Below are 25,696 nucleotides of genomic sequence, written 5' to 3' on the forward strand. Positions count from 1 at the left end.
AAATATACATTCCAGTACTGTTGTATTTTAAAATTGTAACTCCACTTTTTACTTCCTACAGGATCTAAAAGGCAAATGTATAACATGTAATGATAAATCGATGGCTTTGGATTCATATAAATATATAATTTGTGACAAGTAAATAAAAGTGGGGGAACAGATGGGTATAAATAACATAGCTTATATATGCTATTGAGGTTGTTAAGATGGTATCAAAGCAAACAGGATTGTTACAGATTTAGGATGTTAAATTTAAGCCCCATGGTAACCGCAAAGAAAATATCAGAGAATATGCAAACGCATAGAGAAAGAAAGTAAAGTATAGGTTACCAGGGGTTGGAGGCAGGGAAATGGGGAGTTTAATGCAAAATAAGTGTACAGTTTCTGTTTGGGGTAATGGGAAAGTTATAGCAATGGATATTGAGGGTATTGCTACATTGTGAATGTGATTAATCCCACTGAATGATATGCTTGGGAGGGTTTGGGACTAGAAGATTTATGTTCTATGTATGTTCCCACAATTAAAAAAAGAAAGAGAAACTAAAGTGATAATGACAATCAAATGCAATACACAACCCTTGACGGGATCTAAGAATGGAGGAGAAAAGGCAGAAAGGACATTATTGGGACATATGAAAAAATTGGAATATAGACTGTAAGCTTTATATCAACGTTAAATTTCTTGAACATAACTGCTTAAGGTGATTACATAAGTGAATATCCTTGTTTGTAGGAAATGTACATGGAATTATTATGTGTCAAGGAGTATGATGTGTGCAACCTGCTCTCAAATGTTCAGAAAATGGATGGATGGATGGATGGATGGATGGATGGATGGATGGATAGGTAGGTGATAGAATAATATGGCACAGGTGGCAAAATGTTAAAATTGTTGGATCTGGGTATCCAGGGGTGGGGATATGTTGGATTTCTTTGTATGGGGTTTATTTCATTTCTACAACTGTCCTTTAAGTTTGAAATTACTTCAAAATTATAAGTAAAAGAAAACAAAAAAGAAACAAAAGAAGGGTTTTGCTGAGGGTTTAGATGCTTGAAACATGTCTTCTTTGAAAGCTCCAAAACATACATGTTCTTGCACTAATTCTTTTTAGGCAGGAACTATGCTCTTGGCTCAGTGTTCACTGCAGAGGGAAAACAAAAACATGTGAGCATATGGTCTTGCCCTCCAAACAGAGCTTCTCAAACTCCAAAGCATACTTGAATCACCTGGGGATCCGGTTAAAATGCAGATGCTTGCTCGGCAGGTTTTGGGCATGGCCTGAGGTGCCACATTTCTGACAAGCTCCCAGGGGATGCAGATGGTGCTGATCTCTGCACAAACTTAAAACATTTACAAGACAAATGGTGTAAAAGATACCTTTGAAGAACTCTTCAGGATGACATTTTTCCAGAAGTGGAGCCCTAGATTACTGCTATTTGTCCCCGGCTTATTATGCCCACATGAAAATTGCTGCTGGTAACCACAGCTTCTCACCTGGCCAGTTGTTTTCTGGAAAAAGGCCTCAAAGATGAAAAGCTGGACAGAAGGGTATGCTCATGGGAAGTCAAAGGCACTCCTTGGTTACCAGAGTGGTTGGGTAAAAGAGATTTCAGGTGATGTATTATGTCAGATGGGACCTCTGTAAGAGGACTTGTCACCTGGCAGCTACATCCTTTCAGGGGATGTCATTTTCTTCCTCACAGAGAGGCCCTTGTTTCCTTGAGGTGTTAAACCAGGTGAATACCCTGAACCTCAGCACTGCTTTTTTTTTTTTTCAAAAATTTTTATATTTTGTCTTTTTTTTAAAGATACATAGATCACACAAAATGCTACAGTAAAAAGTATGAGGTTCCCATATACCCCACTCCCTACCCCCACTCCTCCCACCTCAACCTTTTTCATCAGTGTGGCACATTCATTGCATTTGATAAATACATTTTGGAGCACTGCTGTGCCACATGGATTATAGTTTACATTGTAGTTTACACTCTCACCCAGTACATTCAGTGGGTTATGGCAGGATATATAATGTCCTGCATCTGTCCCTCAATATCATTCAGGACAACCCTGAATCCTGAAAATGCCCCCATATCAAACCTCTTCTTCCTTCTCCCTGCCCTCAGCAACTCCCATAGCCACTGTCTCCACATCAATGATACAATTTCTTCCATTGCTAGAGTCACAATAGTTCTATAGTAGAATACCAGTAAGTCAACTTCAGTCCATATTTTATTCTTCCATCCTGAGGACACTGGGATGGCAATGTCCACTCCACCTTCAAATCAAGAAGGGGCTTAGATCCCACATGGCTGATGGATGGATTCTCCTGCTTGCAGTTGTAGACTCTCTTGGTTCTCTGGTGTGGTGGTTGACCATCTTCACCTCCTTGTTAGCTGACCTGAAGTCCAACGAACTGGAGAGTAGGTGTTGCAACTCTGCTGTTTGGGCAAATCATAAACATAATGGGCTTATGATTGTTTATGGACATTTGCTCAGAGGAAAAAACTCAGGGACAAAGCCTAAAGTTGACTGTGAATATATTAATAGCTACCATTTAACAAGGACTAGTGGCACCTGGAGAAAAAAGAATGGTTACACAGAAAGCCAGGCTTGGGCCCATTATTCCAGCGAGGAGTCACAGACACACACCATCTTCCTCATGGACAGGACTCCAGCAGGGTAGAACTTGGATTCTAAACATCAGTGAGAACTTGGAATCCATATTCACCCAGGACCAAGTTCTCCTTTAAGGTAACTTGTCATCAGAACTTCTGGCTAAAAAGACTGGAGAGTTTAAGAATTAATGTGTGGGAATTTAAAATTGATTGTGATGATGATCCCCAACTTTGTGATTATACTTGAGAGTCAATGATTGCACATTTTGGATGGATTATATGGTGTATGAATAAAATTGCTTTTGAAATAATAATAATAATAAAAAGAATGCATGTGTGAGCTAAACACATATTCAACTTGGAAGAGGATTTCTGATCTTGATAGTAAGCAAAGTATTCAAGGATGAAGACTCTTTCTAATGGGGATTTATATCTCTGGTCTAAGGGATGTAAGAGTGATATTCATGACTTGTGAGTTCAATACTTAAAACTGCTCAGGGAATTAAAAATATATAAATAACCCTGACATTTCGGATAATTTCTTTTCTTTTAATGAAGCTTACCAGGCAAACAGCTAGAGAGCTATTATTTTACTTCCAATTACAACGCACTTATGCACATTTATTTCTGATAGGGACACTTAATAGGATCATCTATTTTCCAAAGAAGAACAGCCTGTGAATTCTGGGAATGGTAGGGTAGGTGACTGTTGATTTTAATTCATGATCCCCACTTAAATTCTGAACATTTTGTATATTTTAGATGGCAGGAAATCAGGGACAAGTCTAATAAACTGGCCCTAAATTAGTTTTCTTATTGAAATAAGATACTTTTACACCATCTGATTATGTGACCAAATGAATAAATGATAGCCCATCACAAACAGCTTTACATGTTGATTAACACTCTATGTGGAGAATGTTGGCTTTCCAGGTGATTATTTACTTATTTTATTAGTGCTCAAACTTCAAAAGAAACACTATGTATTACATTTGGTGCTGAGGTCAAGGCAGGAGGGTTAGTTTTTATCCTGCTTTCTCATTTCCTCAATGCCATAAATAACTTCAAAAGAAAGCAAACTGAGCAGGTTAGGAATTAGGCAACCATATTTTATTCAATAAATATGACCATCTGCTTGTTAACAAATCAGTAGGCACAATAAAAAATTTATCAAGAATTCAAAAGATAACACCACCTTGGGATCAAAGTGCAAAAATCTTTACCATAAATTTTTCCCCACTTGTAGAATTAGAGGCAATAGAACGTTACCCAGTTTAAGGCTAGAATAATCTAAAAAGTGCCAAGGTAAATTTTAAAGCTGGAACAGATTATTTTGCACAGGGTGTGCAATATGTAGATATCTGTTGTGACACTGAATAAATGATTGAATGGATGAACTGCTGAACATCAAGATATTACTTATATTCACATTATATGCCAGGCTTATATCCATTTCTTGTCCTCCCTTGCCTCACTTTCGCTTGCTCTGTATTGCAGGAACTCAAGTATCCCAAGTCCCTTGCCAGCTGGCTTCCAGGTAGGCTGGAATGGCAAGGTACCGGTGGAAAACCAGAGGGCAGAGGAGGGGCAAAGCCAGGGTATTTTTCCATATCTAACTTGGTTTCTGACCTTGCCTCCATCTCAGGCAGGGGCACTGGCCTGGCCATGGCTCCATTTTCCACACTCTATCCTTGCCTAGCTCCCAATGGACAGCCCCCACCAGGATTCTGGTGAATTCCAGAGCTGTGGACTCTGGGCACCACACCTCCTCCTGCTAACCTTGAGGCTCTAAGTGTGGTAACAGCTCCCTGCAGCTTGGCTTCTCTTTCACCACCTCTGTAAATCAATTCCTGTAGTAAGTCCCCTCTGCTGAAACACCTGGGATGGTTTCTGTTTTCCTCACTGGATCTTGACTGATACATATTAGAACCATTGAGTTTTTAAAGTTCTAATATATCAGGGCATTTTTGCATGAGAATCTGCCATAGGCCAATGAGAAATCACTAAAACCACATCCAATACCCACTTTCTGCAATACAGGAGGATGAATACAAGCATTGGGATCCTTTCTGCAAGGTGCAAAAATGACTCTGTTTCTACCAGTGTCACTGTGAGAAATAGTGGACACCAGTAAGACCCAACTCAGGAGGTCGTTCTTGTTGTATATACTCAGTGCAATAACAAGAGGAAAGAAATACAAACAGACAACTGATCTTAAGAAGAAATTCCAAAGTCATCAAATGAAGAACATTGCAAAAAAATTTTAGAGTAACATGAGACAGCACCAGATCATTTCTTCCTTGTTGGATCAATGAATTTTCCTGAAATTATAATCCTTTGGGACTCTCACATATTTCAAGAGCCTCCTAAAAAAAATAGACCTGATTCACTGATCAATGATCCATAGATTCTCAGCTAGAAGGCACCAACGGGATGATTCTTTCTCAGAAGTAGAGTTCTTTGGTGAGCATCGAGACCACGCACGGGATCTGCTTCTTCTGGTCCAGGAGTGGGTCATCAGACCGTGATTCAAAGTGCCTGGCGACCATGCAGTTCACCCTCGTGAGGATCTGCATGATCTCCAGGTCCTTCCCGTGCTCGTTCAGGATGGAGCAGAGGGCCTGCACAAACCACGAGCCTCTTTCTTGGTTCCTCCATGAGTAATAGCCTTCAACAGGATAGAAAGGAGAAGATGTAACTGACTGACTCTGGAGCTGCTCCAACTCACCACTGAGAATGAGCTCTCAGCATTTTGAGGCGTTTGCACTTGCTTTTCTGAAATTATTTCACCCTATTTTGTGAGTCATTAATGAGAGTTATGCTGACATGCTCAGAGAGCAAAACATCCGCGATTATAGATCTGGAAGGTTACACAGATGCTTTGGTGTCCAGCATGGAAATCCTGTAACAGACAACACTGCTAAGGACCAGTGTTGGTACATGTTGCAGAGAGCTATTGCAGCATCAGTTTTGATGGAGGCACCCACATGATTCATATCGGACATCTCAGTGAGTATGAGACAAGTCTGCACATGGAGATTTCCAAAGGAAATGCCAAAGAAACCATTCTATAACTCTGGAACTCCTCACCATCCTCCTGGCTATTTTCGAACTCAAGCCTAGACAGGGGAACCAACAGGGAACCACGTGGAGAATTTTAAGACATGTTCCTGCAGTTAGGGGACACAGAAAACTAAAACCCAGAAGCAAGAGGTGGCTGAATGACCAACTGCCCTAAGGGTGGAGCCAAAAGAGCCTCCAGTCTGGGATGGCAAAGGATGGCAAGAGGAGAGAAAGCTGGCTCTTTGGTTGTCCTGGGTCCTGCCCTCCAGGACTTCTTGAGGGACAAGGAGACCTCAGCATAAAGAGACTAACCATGTATGCAGGAGGATGGGCAGGAGTTGAGGAAAAAATCATAATATGTAACCTGGAACAGAGATGCAAACTTCAGGCCATTGAACTGCAGGAGCAAAGGCCCAGGGAACCCAGGAGCTCCTGAAAGCACCCAAGAGGGAAGCACCCGGCTTTGCACACTCGGCTGGCCCAGAGCACCAGAAGCCAGGTGACCATGGTCCCCCTATCTTGTACCCTACCTCCTCCACTCCCATCTTTGACCCTGGGAAAATCTACAAAGGGATCTGGCAAAGGGAGAGAAGGCGAGAAAGAAGGAGGTTCAAGGCTACCTTCCTTAGCCATTTGAAGGTCTCCAGCTTAAGCAGGTCTGATCTAGAAGTGGGGAGAGATTCATAGCCAAGCCAGGTTAAGAATTTTAGTTATTATTTCATACTGAACATTTTGGTTATAGTATTGCAATTGTATTGGACTCTAAAAAGTGACCATAATTCTGTTTAATATCTTAAACAGAAAAGCCAGAAGACCTGCTGGAGTTTTCATCCTGGAGTAGGGAAAGATTCCACCTTCACCCTGAATTTAAAAGGACTGAAACAAAGTAAAGCCGTATTTGGTTTACATGATGAGCTGTGCTTCATCCTCTGACCTCCAACTGGTTTCACTGATTTGATAAGATGCAGGTCGTTACCATCTATAGCAGTTACCGAAGTAACATACAATAAACAGAAATAAGCTATGTGTGGAGTGGCTGAGGTGCACTTAGAATGCTTTTCTGCAGCACATGCTATTGGCAAAGACCAGCCTGAATGAATTCATTTGTAGAGGGTGCTCACAGTAAAATGACATAGTGAGCCTGGCAAGTATTAGAGCTCTATTTTCTTACTGCCTCCAGGTTTGTATCCTCGGCCTCCAGGGTCTCCAAGGTAACCATTCTAAAATGCAAATCTCATCCTCTGCCTCTCCTACCTTGGAACAGTTCCCTCCCACAGTTTCATCAGTGGGAAGTTCACACTCCTTGGCAGGGCCCACCACTCCCTTGTCATACCCTGTCACCCCCTGTGGTCCAGCCTCGGGGTGCTCCTGAGTGTTACTAAACCCATCAGGCTGCTGGGCCCCTCATGCTGTCTGAAAAGCCATCCTTCCCTTCCCTGTTACCTGATTTTCTTCGGGGCTCGGTTTCAGCAGCTCTTCTTTAGGAAAGCTGCTCATGCCTGCCCCTCTAGCAGAACTCACATGGCCTCCTTTAGCTCCCCCCGGACTAAAGGATGGGCTTGTTCAGAGCACACACAGCTCTACTGCTGGGTTTGTCTACACAAATACCTACTCCTGTTACACTGCCTCCCTTTCACGAGCAGTAAGACGGGATTATTTTCTGTAAGATCCTTAAAATGTGTGGCGTTATCAGTGTCACAAAATCCCACCTGTAGATCCTGCCAGAAATGGTTTTCCAAACCTACTTGTTTACTGGAACTAAAATCAAGCACTGGACAAGCCAAGATTATAGCTGAAAGAAATCCTATTTAGTGATGGCTTTTACCTAATATGAAGGACTTTCATGGAACAGGCTAAGGCAAACAGTGCTTGGCAAATACTGAGTAGGCTTGTTAGTTACTGATGTTTTCTGGTACCGGCTTACAGGTTGCAGTGTGAAGTGGCTGGGACTCGAGTCAGAAATCCTGGTCTGGTCCAAACTATATCTCTATCATGACTGAAATCTCTACAGGACCACCTTAAGTACAGCACTTACGTTCACCCACCCTCAGTAATTCTTTAATCTGTAAAATTAAGATAGTAATAGTATATTTCTCAGCTATCTGCATAATTATGATAAGTGATGTGAGGTTAAAGACATGAAAAGCAATCTCTAAACTATAAAGAGCTATAGAAGGGTTTATTCTTATAATTAACAATAAAAAAGATTAGTAATAATAACTGAGAGAACTCAGGTTTCCTGGAGAGAAAAGTGCAAACACCCCAGTGATACGCAGAGTAACTGTTCCCACCCCCCAAAGAAGTCCACGACCTAATCCTGGACCCTGCGCTTTTCCTTCTTTGGCAAAAAAGACTTTGTAGGGGGATTAAGGTTATGGACCTTGCAATGGGAAGGTATCCCTGGATTTTCAGGTGGGCCCAATTAATCCCAGGATTCAAAATGGAAAGCTTTTCCACCTGTGGTTAGAGAGAAAGTGAGATGATGAAAGAAGGGTCAGAAAAATGTGAAGTTGCTGGCTTTGAAGATAGAGGAAGGGGGTCATGAGTCAAGGGATGTGGGAGGCTCCAAGAAGCTGGAAAAGGCAAGGAAATATAGATCCTCCCCTATGCATCCAGAAAGGAATGTGGTTCTGCCAACACCTTGAGTTTTAGCCCTAGTGGGACCCAAGTCGGACTTCTGACCTACACAACTGTAAGACACATTTGTAGTACTGAAGCCACTATGTTTGTGGTCGTTAGTTATGGTGGCAATAGAAAACTAAAACAGCTCCCCAAGGCTGCATGACGATGGGGAAATGGAATGGTCTCCTTGCAAACAAAGGACTTGACTTGATACCTGGAACTGTGGAATAAGCGAAGAGAAAGTCAGCTTCCACTGGAATCTTGTACTGGGGATTAGCATCTGTGTCACTGAGAGACCCTGAATCGGCCTGGACCCCATCATCCAATTCTGTACCTCGGCAAGCCTGAAAAGCAGAGCAGAAATCACCCCTGGAGTTGGAAAGAGAGACAGCGCACCATTTACACCGTGTCCCAGTGCCCAGAATTGGGCTCGGCATGTACTAGGAGTGCCATAATAATCTGATGAGAGAAAGAATGAACAAATGAATATTAAGCTAAATTACTAAGCAGAGCACATGAAAGTATTACAGTGTCGTACAGAAACCTTCATAATGTGTGATCCAATGCAAATACATATGCCAAGCATTTAAAAGGAAAACAGAGCCCCAAATTTGCATAGCTCAGAAGAAACACACAAGGATTTGTGGAAAATGGTGCAGTTCAAGAAGTTCTCTAAACTCCTGTTTTAAATTGTATTGTCCTTGAAAAGAGATTACCTGAATGAAGAAGAGTTTGGGTTTCTCTAAAAGGGTTTTGCATCTATCGCCCCTAAAACAGGCAGTCAACTCCTTTATTGGTATCGTTCCATCTGTTCCATAAATTACGTTTTCTTCTCCATGGCTTAATAAGACGCAGGCAAAACAGGCTGACTTTGTATGGTCCTCCTCAGAAGCTGCAAGCAAACAATATTAACATTGAAAAGTCAAATCCTAAATCCTGTAGGACCTCAGATGTAGTATGTGCTCTCAGCCTTGCAGCTGCCACTTATTGTTGGAGAGGCACCCGAGAGAGGGAGGTTGGAGCAGGGTTGCTGGGCTGCGCCTGGGCCGCCCTTGGAAGAGAACGAGGACCAGTGGAGAGAAATTAGAGACGGAGAGAATTCTAGAATGCGCCTCTGTCATGGGAAAGTGAGCTCTGAGCAATGGAAGGATCAGGGGCATCCTGCGGGGGAAGGAGCCTGGCCTGCTGTTTACTGGTTCTGTGACATTGGGCACGTTATGAAACCTTTTAGTGCTTGGGTTTCCTTGCCTATAAAATGGAGGTATTAATAGTACCTGTTAAATAAGTTAATATTTGTAAAGTAGGGCACATAATAAGTACCAGCTAAGTTATTTGTTAAATAAAATAAAATAAAATAAAAATGTTACATTTGCTGTCAGTCCACGATGCTTAAGAATTGTATACCATGTAAGCCAGCTTGAGCACACCTAAGGTTCTGTGATTCTAACTAAACTAAACAGAACTGACATAACCTGTCCTTTCTTCTTCTCTGTTATTAATGATGGGCGAGGAAGAAGATTTAGAATTTCTTGCACACCTAATATGTGCAGGCAATGGTCGAGGTATTTTACACAACTTATCATTTATTCCTTGCAAAAAACCCCTGGAAGTAGGCAGAATTTACCTTTATTTCATTGACAAGAAAATGGAATCTCAGAGAGGTTCTCTAACCTTCCCCAAGGTGACCCAACCGTTTGAGCCCTACTCTAACCTGGGGTGCTGTAAGGCCCTGCACAGAGCAGGTGTTGGTCTCTTCCATTCTAATCTGTAGGATGCTTCTGCAGTGCATCTGGAGTAACTGGCATCAGAGGTATAAAGCGAGGGCAGTGAAAGTTGGAATTCTTTTTCCCCTTTGGCTTATTTTAAGATGAGATGAATTGAGAAAATGGAGTTTTGCCCTCCCTGAAACCTATGACACAAACAGTCAAGAAAATAGAACTGCTTTGCTACTTTGACAGGACAGTGTGAACATTCTATGATCGTGACACACTTTCATCTCGGGCGGAAGGACTCACCCTCACGAGAACAGAACTACAATCAGGACAAGTCCTTATGTCTGCCCGGGCAGTTGTACTTCTCAAAGCATGCTCACAATCTCCTCTCAGCTACTCCTCACCCCAACTCCATGAAATGGGAATGGCTGGAATTGTGATCCACATTTGAGGAGAGGAAAAGCATCAGATGAGGGAGTGCTTGCCTAGTGCACCCAGCTGTTAAGACTTTGGCTGGAACTAGAGCTCAGAAACTCCCTATTTCTACTCTGTACTACCACATGGCCTACTAAGCTACAGAAGGTCAGCTTGTAAGATTCAAGTTTGAAGAAATTAGGAAAAGGTATCTAGTTTTTAAAAAAATAAAATGGAGGTGAGGGCTTTTTCTTTTTTAGTTGCACAGCTAAGAAAGGCAGCAGTGATCTGAACTGTGTTCCTACCCACTGTCTATGGGTCAATGACTAGGAGTTAATAGGATATTACTTTCAAACACTTGCCCTAAATGCCAGAGTTGCACTGCAGATGGCATCTAGTAGATAGCATGTAGGAGAAAAATGCAATTGTTCCAGTGTTGGAAGAGCAGGGTGTGAGGTTTGGTTTGGACCTACTAATTGTAACCTTTGCTATGTCTCTTATTCTCTCTAAATGGGTATGTTAATATTCTGCCAACATACAGAGGTTGTATTAAAGAGCTAATGAAATAACAGGTGAAAGTGATTTATAAAAAACAAGGTATTTTAGAAGTTTAGGGAATTATTCTTCTCCATCTGCCACCAGGGAAGAGTTTACTTAAACCCTGTTCTGGACAGAACAAAAAGTAATTCCTCCTTCCCTAGGAAATTGCAACAGTTCTGAATACATACAGAGTCTGACTGTAATTGAAGCTGATTTCTTTCCGCAGATACCTAAGTTTCCTCAAAGAGTCTCATCTGGCCCAGTGACAGGTATGGCCTGGCCAGGAGGAAAGAGAGGCTTCCCAGGTGGAAATTCCTCTGCCCCGCAGAGGCGTCCTCCCGAGACCAAATTGGGCTCTGTTCCTCCTGGGTGCAGGCAGAAGGCAGGGGGAGGAGGGCAGGCACACACCTTGTTTAAGCAGGTCCTGCATCTTGGCACAGGAGAGGTCATTAAAGACGACCACTTCAAAGCCCAGCCTTTGGAAGCACTTGAAAAGGGCCTCAGCATCTCTGTCCGTTCCATTCCGGGTGCCCATCCCTGCAGGAACAAGTAAGGGGTCTGCAGATGAGCAATGTCTGGCCCAGTGCTACCATGGGTGTATCACCATGCCAGGCACCCAATGTAACTGGCACCAACTCCAGTGTGAACGCTCTGCATACAGAGAACACCTTCCATGGTCACATTTTAAAGGATCAAAAGAAGTAAGAAGCAAACCCAAAGGACAGGCAATTCAACTTGCCTACAAAAGGTGAGCCCCCACCACACCCCCCATCCCATTGTGGAAACTCTCAGTTTCAATCCAGGCCAAAAAGCTGTGAGAATCTCCCTCTTTATTCTTAGTCCTTTTGATTAAAATCCCACGCCAGTTAAAGCACATGGTGGGACTGCAGGCTGAAAGTTCCTGATTTCCCTGCATCTATTTTCAAAACTTTCCCCTGGATATGCAGGTACCACCTGTGGAGGGGCTGTCTGCCACAGCAGATGGGTGCAGCGTATCTTTGATGAGCACCAGTTACAAGTCTTGATGCAAGGTGGAGGGGGTAGAAAAGGCTGGCCCATGCCCAAACACCCACCTGTCTCGCCACTGAAGTTCTTGTTGTTTATGATGATGCATTTGCCCACCTTCTCAAAATCCATGTTATACTTAAAGTCAGACACAGTCTTGTCTGAGTGCTTTGTGTCATTTTTCTTCTTCTTACTGGGGAAACAGAAAACCTGTTAGAGGCTGTGCAAGAAGTTTGGGCAGTAACAGACTTTTATTATTCGCATGAAAGGGGGCTCCCAAGAAAGCCACCAATTGTATTTGTGAAGAGAAGTGACCTGAGTAGACAGATGGTTCTGTCTGACTGTCATGTTAAAAAGGAACAGGGTCCCTTGGTAAACTTCATTCAATGCCAAAGAGACGCAAATCAAAAGTACAATGAGATTCCAGCACACGCTCATCAGAATGGCTATGATGTAAAAGAAACAGTGCTGTTTTTTTGATAGCTGCCAGTCTTATGGGAGTAAGATGGTATCTCATTGTAGTTTTGATTTGCATTTCCCTAATAGCTAGTGATTTCGAGCATCTTTTCATGTGCTTTTTGGACATTGGTATTTCTTCTTTGGAGACATGTCTATTCAATTCTCTTGCCCATTTTTTAAATGGGTTGTTTGTCTTTATATTTTCAAGATATAGGAGTTCTTTATATATGCAAGATACTAGTCTCCTATCAGATATATAACCCACTGAATGTACTGGGGGAGAGTGTTAACTACAATATGAACTATAATCTATGTGGCACAGCAGTGCTCCAAAATGTATTAACCAAATGCAATGAATGTGCCACAATGATGACAGAGGTTGTTGATATGGGAAGAGTAGGGGTCGGTGGGGTGTGGGGTATATGGAAACCTCTTATATTTTAGTGTAACATTTTTTTTTTTTATGTTCTATGTATCTTAAAAAACAATGCTAAAAAAAAGAAAGAAAGAAACAGTGCTGGCAGCCAGGTTCAGTACCTGAAGGTCCTACAACAGCTAATGGGAAGCTCCTTCATGGAGCTATTTCTGAAAACTGGCAGAATCTCCTAAAACTGAACTTAGGCATTTCCTATGACCCAGCAACTTCACTCCTGGGTATATACCCTAAGGAAATGCAGACATGTTTACCAAAAGATGGGTTCCCACATGTTCATAGCAAAACAATTTATAAATGGCACCCAAAAGGAGCTCCCAGTGTCTGTTCCTAGTAGAATGGATAAAGGGTTGCATTTCCATATACATTATATGTATGAGAACTTGGTAACAATGAGAATGAACAAACCATGATGACGTGAAGCAACAGGAATGAATCTCACAAATGTAATATTGAGTGAAAGAAGCTATTTTGAGGGAAGTGGATATGGGTCAAGCAATTGAGCTCCTGCCTACCATATGGGAGGGCCTGGGCTCAGTTTCTGGTGCCTCCTGGAGAAGACAAACATGACAGTGAGTTGGTGTGACAGGCAGACATGGTGAGCTGATGCAACAAGGTGACACAAAGAGGAAAAACAATGAGAGCACACAGTGAATGGGCAGAGAGGGCAGACAGTGAGCACAAACAACAGCAGGGGGTGGGCCTGGAATAAATAAAAATAAATCTTAAAAAAAACCAAGAAGCTATTTTGAATTGTCCTCCCAAAACAAATGCTCAGATCTTAACATCCAGTCCCATGAATGTGATCCTCTCTGGATCTTGGAAGATGTATTAGTGAAAAGGAGGCCAAACTGGATCAGGGCAGGTTCTAATCCAATCTAAGTGGGCATTCTTATAAAGAGAGGATATTTGAACAGCCAAGTGATGGAGGCAGGGCCTGGGTTATGCTCTAAGCCAAAGGAGGCCACGTGCTGGTAAGCCACTGCCGGAACCCTGGAGACCTCAGAGGCAGTGCGGCCCTGCTGACAGCTATAGATTTTTCAGACATCTGGTCTCCAAAACTGGGAGGCAATCAACTTCTGCTGCTTTAAGCCAACAAGTCTGTGGAACTTTGATATGGCAACTCTAGGAAACTAAGAGAGAAGCCATATACAAAAGAGTACCTATCATCTGACTCTGTTTGTATGAAGTCCAAAAACTTAATCCACTGTATTAGAAGTTAGGTGAGGCTCTCCCTGCCTAATGGGGCCCACTCCAAATCTTGGCATGTATTTCCATCTTTCTCTCCCATTTCTCAGCGAGCATTGTTATTTCCCTCATTTCCCAAATAAATTCTTTTTACTGGCCTAACTTAAAAAAAAAAAAAAAAAAAGGTAAGTGGTTTTCCTTCTAATGGGAAAGTCAGGAACTGGAAGAAACATGACTTTCCTGGGTGCTGGTTGTATTCTGTGTCTTGATCTTGGTGCTGTGCACATGGGTGTGGCATTTTGTGAAAATTCACAAATGTGTGCACGTTCCATATGGATGTTATTATTCAATACCATTTACCTTGGGGATGGGGAAAGAAAGCAACAATGCAATGAAAAAGAGTAGTTCCCTTCCAACCTCCAGACACTGTCTAGTTTACTAAGTTTGGCATGTAGACACATAGACGCCGAGGCTGGAACACGACACTCATTCAAAGGATGGGAAAAAAAAATTGAATGATGGAGCTGGAAGTGGCCTTACTAGTCACCCTCTTCCCCTCAAACGTTAGCGTCGTGAGGAAAGAGAGACTCATCTGTTCTGAGAATCGCTGGATCACCGACACCTAAAACAATACCTGGCACAGAAGTTGCTCAGTGAATATTTGTTATATGACTATATGAACTGAGTTCTAACCCCTCGTTTTATGGCCGTAGAAAATGGAATTCAGAGGAAGGCAGGGGATTGTCCAAGGTCGCACAGCTAGTTGCTGGCCAGGCTGGGACCATCACCGAGGCCTCAGACTTCCACGCCAGAGTTCCAGAATTCTACGCGCCGCAGCACTGGTCAGGCTGCTTCGCCAAGCCATCTCCCAAAGCTCTGGTCAAAAGGTGGAAGCAGCAAAGTGAAAATGAAAATTAAGCTTCGTTATCTGACCAGTGTGGGTGCAAGGGTTTTGTCTCCATTAAATCTTATCGGCTGGCGTTTCTCAGAATCCCTGAAAAGATATTACCTTTCTCCTTTCGCCTCCCATCTTGGTCGGGATTACAGATTAACTCCGTAAACCTAACCTTCAAATTCCTAATTACTCCTTCTAGACTGCATAGAACTTTAGCCTCTACTTTTATAGGCTCAAATTTCTTACGTGATGTGATTTTATTTTTGAAAGAAAAATATCCTGTGCCCGCCTTCTCTAGACTTCCCCTTCCCTGTTTTCTGTCTGGTTTACAAGGGGAATGCCTGTTTTTCTTCACACTTCTCTGAGAGAAGCAGCTCAAAAAGAGCCTTGGGCCTAGGGCCAGAGCTCCATGTGCACCTGCCCAGGTGACTTTGGTCAGTGAGCTTCTGCCTTTCAGAGAGTGTCAACTTCTCTATCTGGAAACAGCTCATCACAGACAAGAGGTGAAGCCTTTTGTACTTATCACAAAATCAGACTGGAGATTCAGTGGAGCAGGTACTCGCTGTGGCTTTAAAATCACCTGCCCGCCTCCAGGCCTGGGTAAAAGCTCAGAGGAGACCAGCATCAGCAGAGGATCTCCACACTGTTCAAGGACATGCCACTTGGGGAGCAGCAGGGCTTATTTCCTTATTGCTGCCCTGCCCCTGACCCTAACTGACAGTGTCCTCTGTGTATGTGGATAAACCGCCTTCGACAGATACATAAACTCTTTGGTCTTCAGAGGGCACCTGTGGGGTAGTTAGAGCTGGCACCATCACGACCATTTTATAGGTAATAATAACTAGAACAGCTAACGGCTGCCAGGGCTTACTGTGGGCCAAGATCTTGTTAAAACTGTGTTTTTTCACTGAAGTCTGAGGGAGATGACACCCCCATCACCCCCTCCACGGATGAGCAACGGGGGTTCGGAGCAGTTAAGTAACTGGCTCAAGGTCATGGGATGGGGGGTGAGTGGGTATGGCAAGTTGGACCCCAGAAGCCATCCTGTTGTCCACTGGGCAATGGTGACCTCAGGTGGAAATGTCAGATGACGAATGGGCTTCTGGCCAAAATCACCCGGGGAAAGGCCACCGACCTCCAGAGAGGTCATCTGTGTTTCTGGCACCAGGACTAACTGGGCAGTGGTCAGGCAGCCCTACGGGAAGTCCACTTAGCAATGTGACCTGGGAACCGTCTCGCCCACAGGAGCCTACCTGAATATACCTGGCTGCCCAGGGTGGGCCAGCAGCTGGCTCAGGAAAAACAACAGTGCCAGTGGGAAAGCTGGCCTTGACCCTCTCAGAGGTGCGATTTTCTCATCTATAAATATGGGCCTAATTATCAACTGTCATGATCACATGGGATAAGGTATGTTAAAGCATACTGAGACCTTAAAAATTCAAGAAAAAGTGTAATTATGTAGCTACCACTTATTAGTACTGGCTACATCTGGACCAGAAGCTTTATGAAATCATCACCACAGCCAGGCTGCATTTTTGCAGATCAAGGACAATCTCCAGCTGGGACATGATTCCTGGTGATCTGGCCCCACAGTGTGCTTTCTCAACTGCACTGCATGCCTTGGTTCTTGGAACAAATGCGGTCTTTGACACTAAAATTCAGAGATAGGATTTATTCCTCTTCTTGGTTATTTCTGGGGAAGTTGGAGATAACCTGCATGGAGTTGCCCCTCAACAAAAAAATGCTTCAGGATGGGGTTTATCCAGCATTCAGAAAATACCAGGCTGGGATAAAAGGAGCAAAAACTGAGTAGATAGAGTAGGGTTTTTAACATGTCAACCGTTCTGTTTTCAGAGCCAGATTCCTGGGTCCTGGGGCTAATTTAAGGCCATTCAAAGACCTTAATGGGAGTCACATGAAGTCTGGCACATGGGCTGCCACAGTTTATATACTGACACCTTCGACTCATTGACCCAAAAGGGGAGAAAGAATTCTACTTCTATCCTCTGCACCATAGATTATTTTCAAATGAACTGTCCAACAATTTACAAATAATAAATAGACTGTGCTTCTTTTCTATGCTGCCATTAGTCCATCCTAAATGATGAGAAAAACAAAACCAGCAAGTAGCTTTTATAAGATATGGTACATGGAAAAGTAAAAGGATTCCACTTCTATCGGAACAGACTTTGGATAATCATCTGGTCAAAAATAAACACAAATGGGGAATAAAGATATAAAACAGTTTAAAGAAAACACTCTCCATGCTATGAAAAGTACCTTAAAATTTAACATGAAATGTGATTCTTACCCCTAATAAAAATCTCAAAAGGGTGGTGAGGGAAATTTCCCTTGTCAATTCTGCCCCTAGATTGAACCCCTATTTTTCAAAACGAACTTAAATATCTGCTTCCTCTCTTTCTGGAGCTTAGTCAGTCAATATTAATTTTTCCTTCTAACCAAAATAGCTTTTTGTTAAACAAGTCTTTCCAGACCAGAGTCAAGCAACTATCAATTCCATTGAAATCTTCTTCCTAAATAGAGCTGGTCTTAGGAAAGTTCCATTTATAACTTAACTTTGAGAAAGCAAATCCTCATCAGCAGGTTAAGACATTTAACTGGAGATAACAAGTAAAAGAAGGAAATAAGTATCAGGAGATGGTGCCGGGAAAAAAAAAATTAAAGTTCACTTCAGAGAGACATAGTCTGCCAGAATGAGAGTCTAAGAGAGGAGTTTGCCCCCTAATAGCTGGGAGGCCTTGGGGACGTAACTTTTGCCTGCTGATACCCTCTCTCTCCTGGAGATTATCTACCTTTCACCCCCATTCTCCCTGTGCAGATACTCTGAGAGCCACCCTTTTAGGAGGAAGTCATTTTCCACGCTTTCCCTGTTGCTGTCACTGATGGGTCCAGGGGCAATTAACCTGCAGGCTGGGCTAGTTGGTACTCCGGCCTGGAATTTGGAACTGGAATTGATTAAAAGAAAAAAAAAAAAAAAAGGCATCCAGTCTCAACCAAGGTGGCTAAAACGGGAGTTGTGGCCACATTGGCCCATATGGCACAGATGACAGGTGAGCAACGAGGAGGCCAGAACAAGCCAAGAGACGGGAGATGGGGGCTGGCGCTGGCGAGCAGGCCATGCCAGAGTCCCAGGCCCCCATAGCCGAAGCATCCTTTAAAAACATAAATCAGATTCCAACTCCCCTGCTTAGCTCCCCATGAGCCCCCTTCCCTGAGTTTCCACAGGCTCTGTGCCATCGCCCCTGCCAGCTTCTCTGGCCCCACTGTAGGGCTCCCCTGAGCAGGTTCAGACCAGCTGGTGGAAGCTCCCAGGGCCCGAGGACTCAGGGGCCCGCAGCGGGCTCCCCCGCCGCTGTCTTTGATCAAAACCTTGCCGGACTGTGAGAAGGAATGAGGGAGCTCTCTGTCCTGATGGGGACCATCTCCAAAAAGAAGTATTAAGTGCAGAACAAAACAAAGTTACAGAACAGAGAGAGCAGTATGCTACCTGTTGGGGGAAAACAGAGGGAATTAAGATATTTTTGCATTTGCATAAGCAGACTCTTGAAGGGTGGTGCAGTGGTCCAGGGTAGGACCCCCTGGCTTTGATTCCCTGCTCCAGTATGGAGCTGAGCCACCCTTGGCAAGTTACTTAACCTTTCTGTGCTCCAGTTTCCTCATTTATATGTAACAAAGAAAGTAATGGCACCTATATTACAGGCTTAAAAATGGGTTAATATTCACAAAACACTTACAGCAGTAGGCAGTATGCAGCAGGTAATAAATGAGTGTTATTGTTGTCGTGACTACCATGAGTCATTAAAAGTGGCTACCTGTTGATGGGGGCGGGCTGGGTGGGAGCAGGATAGGAGTCAAGAGGGGAGGAAGAATTTTGACTGTACACCTTTTTTATTATATGTGAATGTACTACTCAAAATATTCTATTAAAATGGTTATTTAATAGTTAAAAATCTCTTGCTGAGAATGGGCTTCAAGACCTGGTATATTTTTTACGATTTCTGAATGATACTTTTTTGTTCTACCTGTTGAGGGGCCCCCCAGGGACTTTTCTGTACTGTTGAGGGGCTCTCTACAGACCCCATTTATCTGTTTTCCACTCTTTTCACCCTTCTCCCTAGCCTTTTAAACTCTCTATTCCTCTATACCTCAATAACAACCACAATAAGTACCATTTTCTGATCACTTATCACTTTACATATATTATCTCGTTTAGGCCTTACAACAGTTCTGTGAGGCACTAACCCCAGGGACAGAGAAAGATTCAGTTAGCTTGCCCAAGACCACGAAGCTAGAGGTAGAGTCCGGGTTTGCTCTGAGGTCTAACACTAAGCGCCCTGCTCTAGCGTTTCTCATCGATGTCAAGGCACACTTGGGAACATGCAGATTCCCGGGCCCCACCCTAGACCTGCTGAATCAAGAGCCTCAGATCAGGCCTGTGCGTTTCCCTGGAGATGCTCCAACATGACAAGGCCTGGGGCCTGCTGGCCCTGGCCCTTCTTTGCTGTCTCAGCTTGTCTCAAGCCCCTCGCTATTTCCAGGTTCCATCAAAGCCGAGACAGTGGCCGCAGGTTCCGGCTGACGTCCACACTTCTGCATGGGGGCAGGGACTGCACCAGCTCCCCTGACTGTATCAAACGCCACCTTCCAAGTGGGCACAGCCTTACGGCCCCTTGGCTCATGGCCGGAAGCAGGAAGAAGATGTGCCTTGGGAAGCAAGGTCGTCTGGGAGGCCGCGGTCAGCAGCAGCATGAATTCCGAGACATGTGGGAACCTCAGGACTGTTCGTGAAACCTGCAGGACGGTCTCCCAGTTGTGAGGACTGGACTGAAGTGCGATTACTTTCACAGGGCAACCAAATGCTTCCAGGAAATGCCACTCTGCGTGCAATGTCATCCTTATTCTCCTTGTTTGCAACGGACCGTTAGGTGTGTCTCCCTGGTGTGAGCAGTAATCCACCACCACCAGTCAGGGGAGGCGACCGGGCCACGTGGCCCAGTCCTAGCGCCTAGTAAAGAGTTACTATCTGTTTGGAAGGCTGTGGCTGGAGCCAAGCAGCTCATCAGATAAACAACTGCTAGTGGACAGAAGAAAGGGCCTCCAGGGCTCCACAGAGATTTTGCTAATTAATTAGCCAACTGCAAAAAGATGACAACTTTCCATAGCTCAGCAGGCAGGTTCTCCCAGGGGCAGGGAGCAGGGAGGGAACAAGCAGGGGAGTAAGAAGCTTTCGAAGATCCAGAGGAGAAACTCCTTCACATGAGATCATCCCCAGAGGTAAGGTTTTCTAGAAGTGGCTGTTCTTGTTGCCCCAGTCAGTCCGTGTGCCCTTGCTGCAGGAGAGTCCAGAACATATGAGGACAGATGTCACACAGACCCTGACAGAGAGAGAAGCACGCTAGGCTTCCTCAGGCACAGATCAGCGAAAACAAGCCCTTCTCATGAACCTGACAGACAGGGAGGAACCACTTTGGATACTTGTTAAGTTGCCATCGACAATTATCATTAATGTTTTTATAGGCTTTTTATTGCCTTACAAAGTGCATTAATAGTCATTATCCCATTTATTCTGCAAAGCACAGATAAGAGGCATGGAAAGACACAGCAAATAAAAGTTGGACAGGGTATTTTCTTAAAGCAGATTGTATTAATATCACTTCCTATTCTAAATCGACCCCATTTTTTAATCTTTGCTAATTCTCTGCTGATAAACCTAGCCTTTATCTTGACCTTTGTCATTCTGGAGAAGGGTTTCTGCTAAGATCACTATCCTGAGAAGAAACCCAGGATTTATGTTTAGGAAGCTGCTGTTTTTAAGTGCAAGTTTAATTCACCAGATCAGTGAATTAAAAGTTCTAAATCCCCACTGGGTGGACTAGGGGAGAGTGTAAACTACAATGTAAACCACTATCCATGTGTTGCAGCAGTGCTCCAAAATGTATTCACCAAATGCAATGAATGTCCCATGATGATGAAAGAGGTTGTTGATGTGAGAAGAGTAGGGTGAAGGGGGTGGGGAGGTATATCGGAACCTCTTATGTTTTTTGAATGTAACATTAAAAAAAAAAAATAAAGAGAGGAAAAAAAAAAAGTTCTAAATCCTCTTAAAAGCTCATGAAAGGAGCAGATGTGGCTCAAGCAGCTGAGTGGATGGCTCAAGCAGTTGAGCACCTGCCTCCCACAAGGGAGGTCCTGGGTTTGGTTCCTGGTGTCTCTAAAGAAAAAACAAACAGACAACAAGCAAAAACAACAAGCACAAACAACAAGCATACAGATGAGGGAGCCATCTCAGGGGCGGGGGAAGCTCATGTATTCCAAAATTGTCTGCAGATTTTTTTTAAGTAAATCTGACCACTAAATCACTGGGATTAGGGTCAGACAGGCGAGACTGCAACAATTATGATACCCTGGCAGAATGACCTAACACGTGCGCATAAGTGAGCTCTAAAATGGAACGAGAAGTTAATTCACAGAAGCACGTTAATGCGGTGCTTCCTAACCATCTTCCGTGTTTCTTGGTGCTGTATTGCCTCCTGAATATGCCCGATTATCACCATTCTCCCATCACCAGATACATTCAAACAAGCTCTGATGTCTGTTAGGAACTCACATCATACCAGCATCAATTATCAGGAAGGAACTACAGTATCCTAACTTCTTAGGTAGAGAGCCATTTCTTGGAACCTCCAATTTCACAGTGCAAGGCCAACTTGGTCGTTTTCAATACAACCAAGTCAAGAGGCAAAAATTACAACCAAGCTCTGCTGGTTATTTATATTTCAAAAAAGCCTCCTTGAAGAACCTACAGCAATTCATACCAGAAAACATTATAGGATAAAAATACTCTGCCTGTTGTACAAAGAAGTGAAAAACCTCAGAAAGTGCATGATGAGTTTTTGCAATTCACTCTGGGTACAAGAATAATTCTCCCCATCACTAGTGTGGATAAATAGAGGTTTTATCATCTTACAGATCCCCTAGGTTGTTGGAAATGTGAATTATGCCTTCTATATTTGGGAAGGAATATAAGTATGCAAACCTGCTCCAATTTATCTTCTAGAGCGTCTCTATGAATAGGATTCCCAGTTGTTCTATCTGTTTGCAGACATTCATCAGCATGAAAGCAAACAAACCACCAGGCATACATTTCCCCAGGGGTGTTTCATTCGGAACTAGAGCTCTGGTTTTTGTAGCTCCTTTGTCTAAATATTTTTGGGATGATTCGTTCATGGTTTCAACATTTCAACAGAGGGCATCCCCACAGTCCTAACATACCAAGGCACAGAGCAAGACAGAGAGCAGAAGGAAGCGTGATGGCAGTACCTAGTGTCTCTATCTGAGAGCAGCCCCCTCTGCATCAGAACCAGGCTTTGCCCTGTGATGATGAGGAATGAGCTTCCTTCTTCTCTGTAATAATAAAAACTCAGCATGCTCAGGTTCAGCCGCGGACGGAGGCCAGGCACAGCCCGTCTGGCCCTGGAGGCCTGTGACTGAATCAGCAGTGAGCTGCATGCTGGAGTTTTCCATAGGACCATTCAACCTAGAGCTGGGAAGGTCACACTGGTGGCAGCCTCCTCTGCTGACCAGCAGAAATGCCCAGGCCCCACACTGCCTGATGCCCCAGCCCCAGGCCAGCTCCCTACGGAAGACGCATGGGAGCCAAGGGAAAAACACACACATACAAGTTTCCACAAAGATGCAGCCAGCAGCACAATTTCTAAGAGTGAAAAACTGGAAAGAACCTAACTCTGCAACAACACAGAAAAGGCTAAGCAAAAGATGGACAATCAAGAGACCACAAAATTACACAAGTATTTAAAACGACAGTATGTAGATGTGGTCAGCCCATGAAGTGCCGAATTGACAAAGAAAGCTGCAAAACAGCACAACCATTAGTTGAAAAAATTTATAAAATTAGAGGTAAGTAATTGGCTGAAACCAGGAAATGAGTGGGTGGGGAGTGAAACATTTCAAGTTCATTCAGTTATTTTTTTCCTTGTAAAGGTGCTTAAGCTAGTAACATAAAGAACAGAATAAAAGACTCTAGAGGCATACCAAATTCATTAATTTTCAAATGTGGTACAGAAACTTTTCTCACTGGTCTTGAGTAAAGTAACTGATCTGGGAGTTGTTCTACTTTGCCACTTCATTCTCCAAATGCAACAAAGAGAAACCAAAACACTTGTTAAAGAAACTGCTGAGCAATGATTTTCTCAGTTTCAGCTCAGGAGCACGGTCAATGAGAGGTGTAAAGATGATGAAGTGAGGCTACAGGCCCGCTAACCAGGGCAAACCTCCTAATCATTTGCCATCCTCAACTCTGGCAAGCAAGAGATGAAACTCACGCTACGCATTTTTCTCTGAAACCCAGCTTGCAAAAATACACCTAAAAATTCATTTAAACAAATTCATTTAAAATGCCCTAAGCAGAACAGATTCCCCCTCCCCAAAGTTATCACCTTCCATATTCCCCTCTTCTCCCCTCAAAAGGAAGAGAGATCTCTGACACTAAAACTTGACAAAGAACTTTTTAAAAAAAAATCACCCCTGGAAAATTAAGGACTGTGTTCTCTTTAAATACACTAATAGATTTAGTAGAAGACACAGCTATCCATCTATTTTATGGCTGCAGGGTCCAGAATTTAGAACAATTAACATACTTCAGTCCTCATTCCTACACAACCACTTCACCCCTCTTTTTTACTTTGAGCTGAACAGTGTCAGTGTATAAGCTCGCCATCACAGATATAAAACCATAATCTCCGGCAAGCTCGAGGATTGAACGTGTCATGCCAAGTTTCTTATTTGTGATATGTTCTCTTGGAAAGCAACAGACCAGGTTTTCAGAAGAGTTTCCTATACTACACTAATTGTATTTTAAAATTCCTTTTAATTACGACGAGGACCCAATCATTTGCTTGTCTTCTTTAAACAAGTTGATTTTTCCCCTCGAGAAACTGAAAGTTGTCTACGCTTGTAGAAACCACAGCTTCAGTGTTCCTAAAACCTCCAGCTATGTCACAGCGGTGTGTGGCTCTCTGCCCCTGAAATGTACACATGGATCTATTATCAGAACATCTACCCCCAGCTCTCCAAACTATCATCCCTCAGATGAAGTGAAGCAGAAGGGAAGCAGTTTAAAGGAAGAATTAAATTTGCGGACCCACTTGGGTGGAAGAAACAAACCACTGTTGGTGGATTAATGTGACTGAATATCTCCATGCCACTGTAGTTGTGGGTGGCTGACTGGCTGGGGAACAGATGCTGGACCCTATGTTAGGCCTGAGTCTTGGTCTTCGTTCTGCTGTGTGACTATGAGCAAACCACTTTACCTCTCTGGTCTAACTTTCCTTGATCATAACAGAGGGAACTGATAAATTACCTTTTAAGGAATCTTCCAGTTTTAACATAAAAATTCTATGATTTCTTTCTCATCAGATGCATTCAGATAATTTAGCAAACTGACAGTTACTGCATTTAATTCTCACAACAATTCAGTGGACAGGAATTATTAGCCCTATTATACAGATGAGGAAATTGAGGCTCTGAAACGTTAAGGGACATATTTGTTTACAACCCCTCGCTACTGAGTGGAGGCAGGCCAGCGTGTGAACCCGGGTTGTTGCACCCCAAAATCTGATGGCTTTCCATTCTGCCACAGCTGGGATGTTAAGTGGTGTGTCATCACTGCTTCAAGGACAGCATGAGATCTGTTACTCTCCATCAACGGATGAATGGACAAAGCGTGGTCTACTTATACAACGACATAGTAATCAGCCATAACAAGGAGAAGTGCCGATACATGCCACAAGGTGGATGAACATTCAAAACCTCCTAAGGGAAAAGTCTGGCACCAAAGGTCACATACGATATGATTCTGCTCATATGAAATATTCAGAATATGTAAATCCCCAGAGACAGAATGCAGATGAGTGGTTGCCAGGGGCTGGGGGGAGGGGAGAATAGGCAGCATCTGCTTAACGGGCACGGGTTTCCTTTTGGGGCGATGAAATGTTTGGAACTAGAGAGGGGTGGACATCGTACAACACTGTGAAGGCTCTGGACTACTCACTTTAAAATGGTTCATTTTATGTTATGTGGCTTTCAGCTCAACAAAAAAATTTTTTTTAATCTTTATTATTCTTTACGTACAAATTTGGAGACAAGGATCTAGTATTCTGGAGTCTGCAAAGTAAAGTATTTACTCTATTGAAAAGTAAATGTCCTGGGGGTATGCTTTAATGTCCCTCTTAAGAGGCACTGACCTGACCTTTTTAAATCAATGACTCTGATTGACAGGCTTTCATTTCAGCTGGAACATGTTCTTTAGAATAAGGTCTGCCTTTTTTGTTCTTTTCTCCAATCGCAAAGCACTGCTTCTTCTGAAACGCTTTTCCCCCATCTCCAAATGGATCTTTCTCAAAATTACACAAATATCGCATTTGTCATAGAGGTCTGTTTATATGTAAGACTTCCTGATGGAGGAACTCAAGTTGCAGGAGAAAGAGGAATTGTAATCAAGTGGCATTTATGAAACACTCTCCAGGGGGACGAGGGCTGGAAAACAAAGATGATGCAGAGGATAAAGCTCGTGTCATCTGAGCCAGTGCCTCGAAAACAGAGAGTATACCAAAATGTGAAAACGAGCCCTTTCTCCAGCCCTCCTCATTCTGGGGAACTGGAAGGGTAAACAACCCCTCTGCAGAGCACCAGGGGTTCCAGGAAGGCTCT

The 25,696-nt window shown here is 43.4% G+C and overlaps 1 protein-coding gene across 3 annotated transcripts in view; it reads right to left on the reverse strand.

The window, feature by feature from the left end:
- Positions 1-2,204: 2,204 nt before the first annotated feature.
- Positions 2,205-25,696, reverse strand: part of CASP7 (caspase 7) — a 40,696-nt gene continuing 17,204 nt past the window's right edge. The window contains exons 3-7 of one of the 3 annotated variants that reach the window (XM_058298365.2): positions 12,041-12,165; positions 11,376-11,504; positions 9,018-9,193; positions 8,516-8,645; positions 2,205-2,439 (exon numbers count right to left, since the gene is read on the reverse strand). In XM_058298365.2, the coding sequence (XP_058154348.1) occupies positions 2,279-2,439; positions 8,516-8,645; positions 9,018-9,193; positions 11,376-11,504; positions 12,041-12,165 (721 nt within the window). In that variant the 3' untranslated portion in view covers positions 2,205-2,278. Of the gene's footprint in view, positions 2,440-3,704; positions 5,285-8,515; positions 8,646-9,017; positions 9,194-11,375; positions 11,505-12,040; positions 12,166-25,696 lie in introns of those variants that run through there. The other 2 variants (XM_004458063.4, XM_004458064.5) reach the window with 2 other exon arrangements.

The sequence above is a fragment of the Dasypus novemcinctus genome, chromosome 6, assembly GCF_030445035.2.
Source record: "Dasypus novemcinctus isolate mDasNov1 chromosome 6, mDasNov1.1.hap2, whole genome shotgun sequence".
Taxonomy (NCBI): Eukaryota; Metazoa; Chordata; class Mammalia; order Cingulata; family Dasypodidae; genus Dasypus; species Dasypus novemcinctus.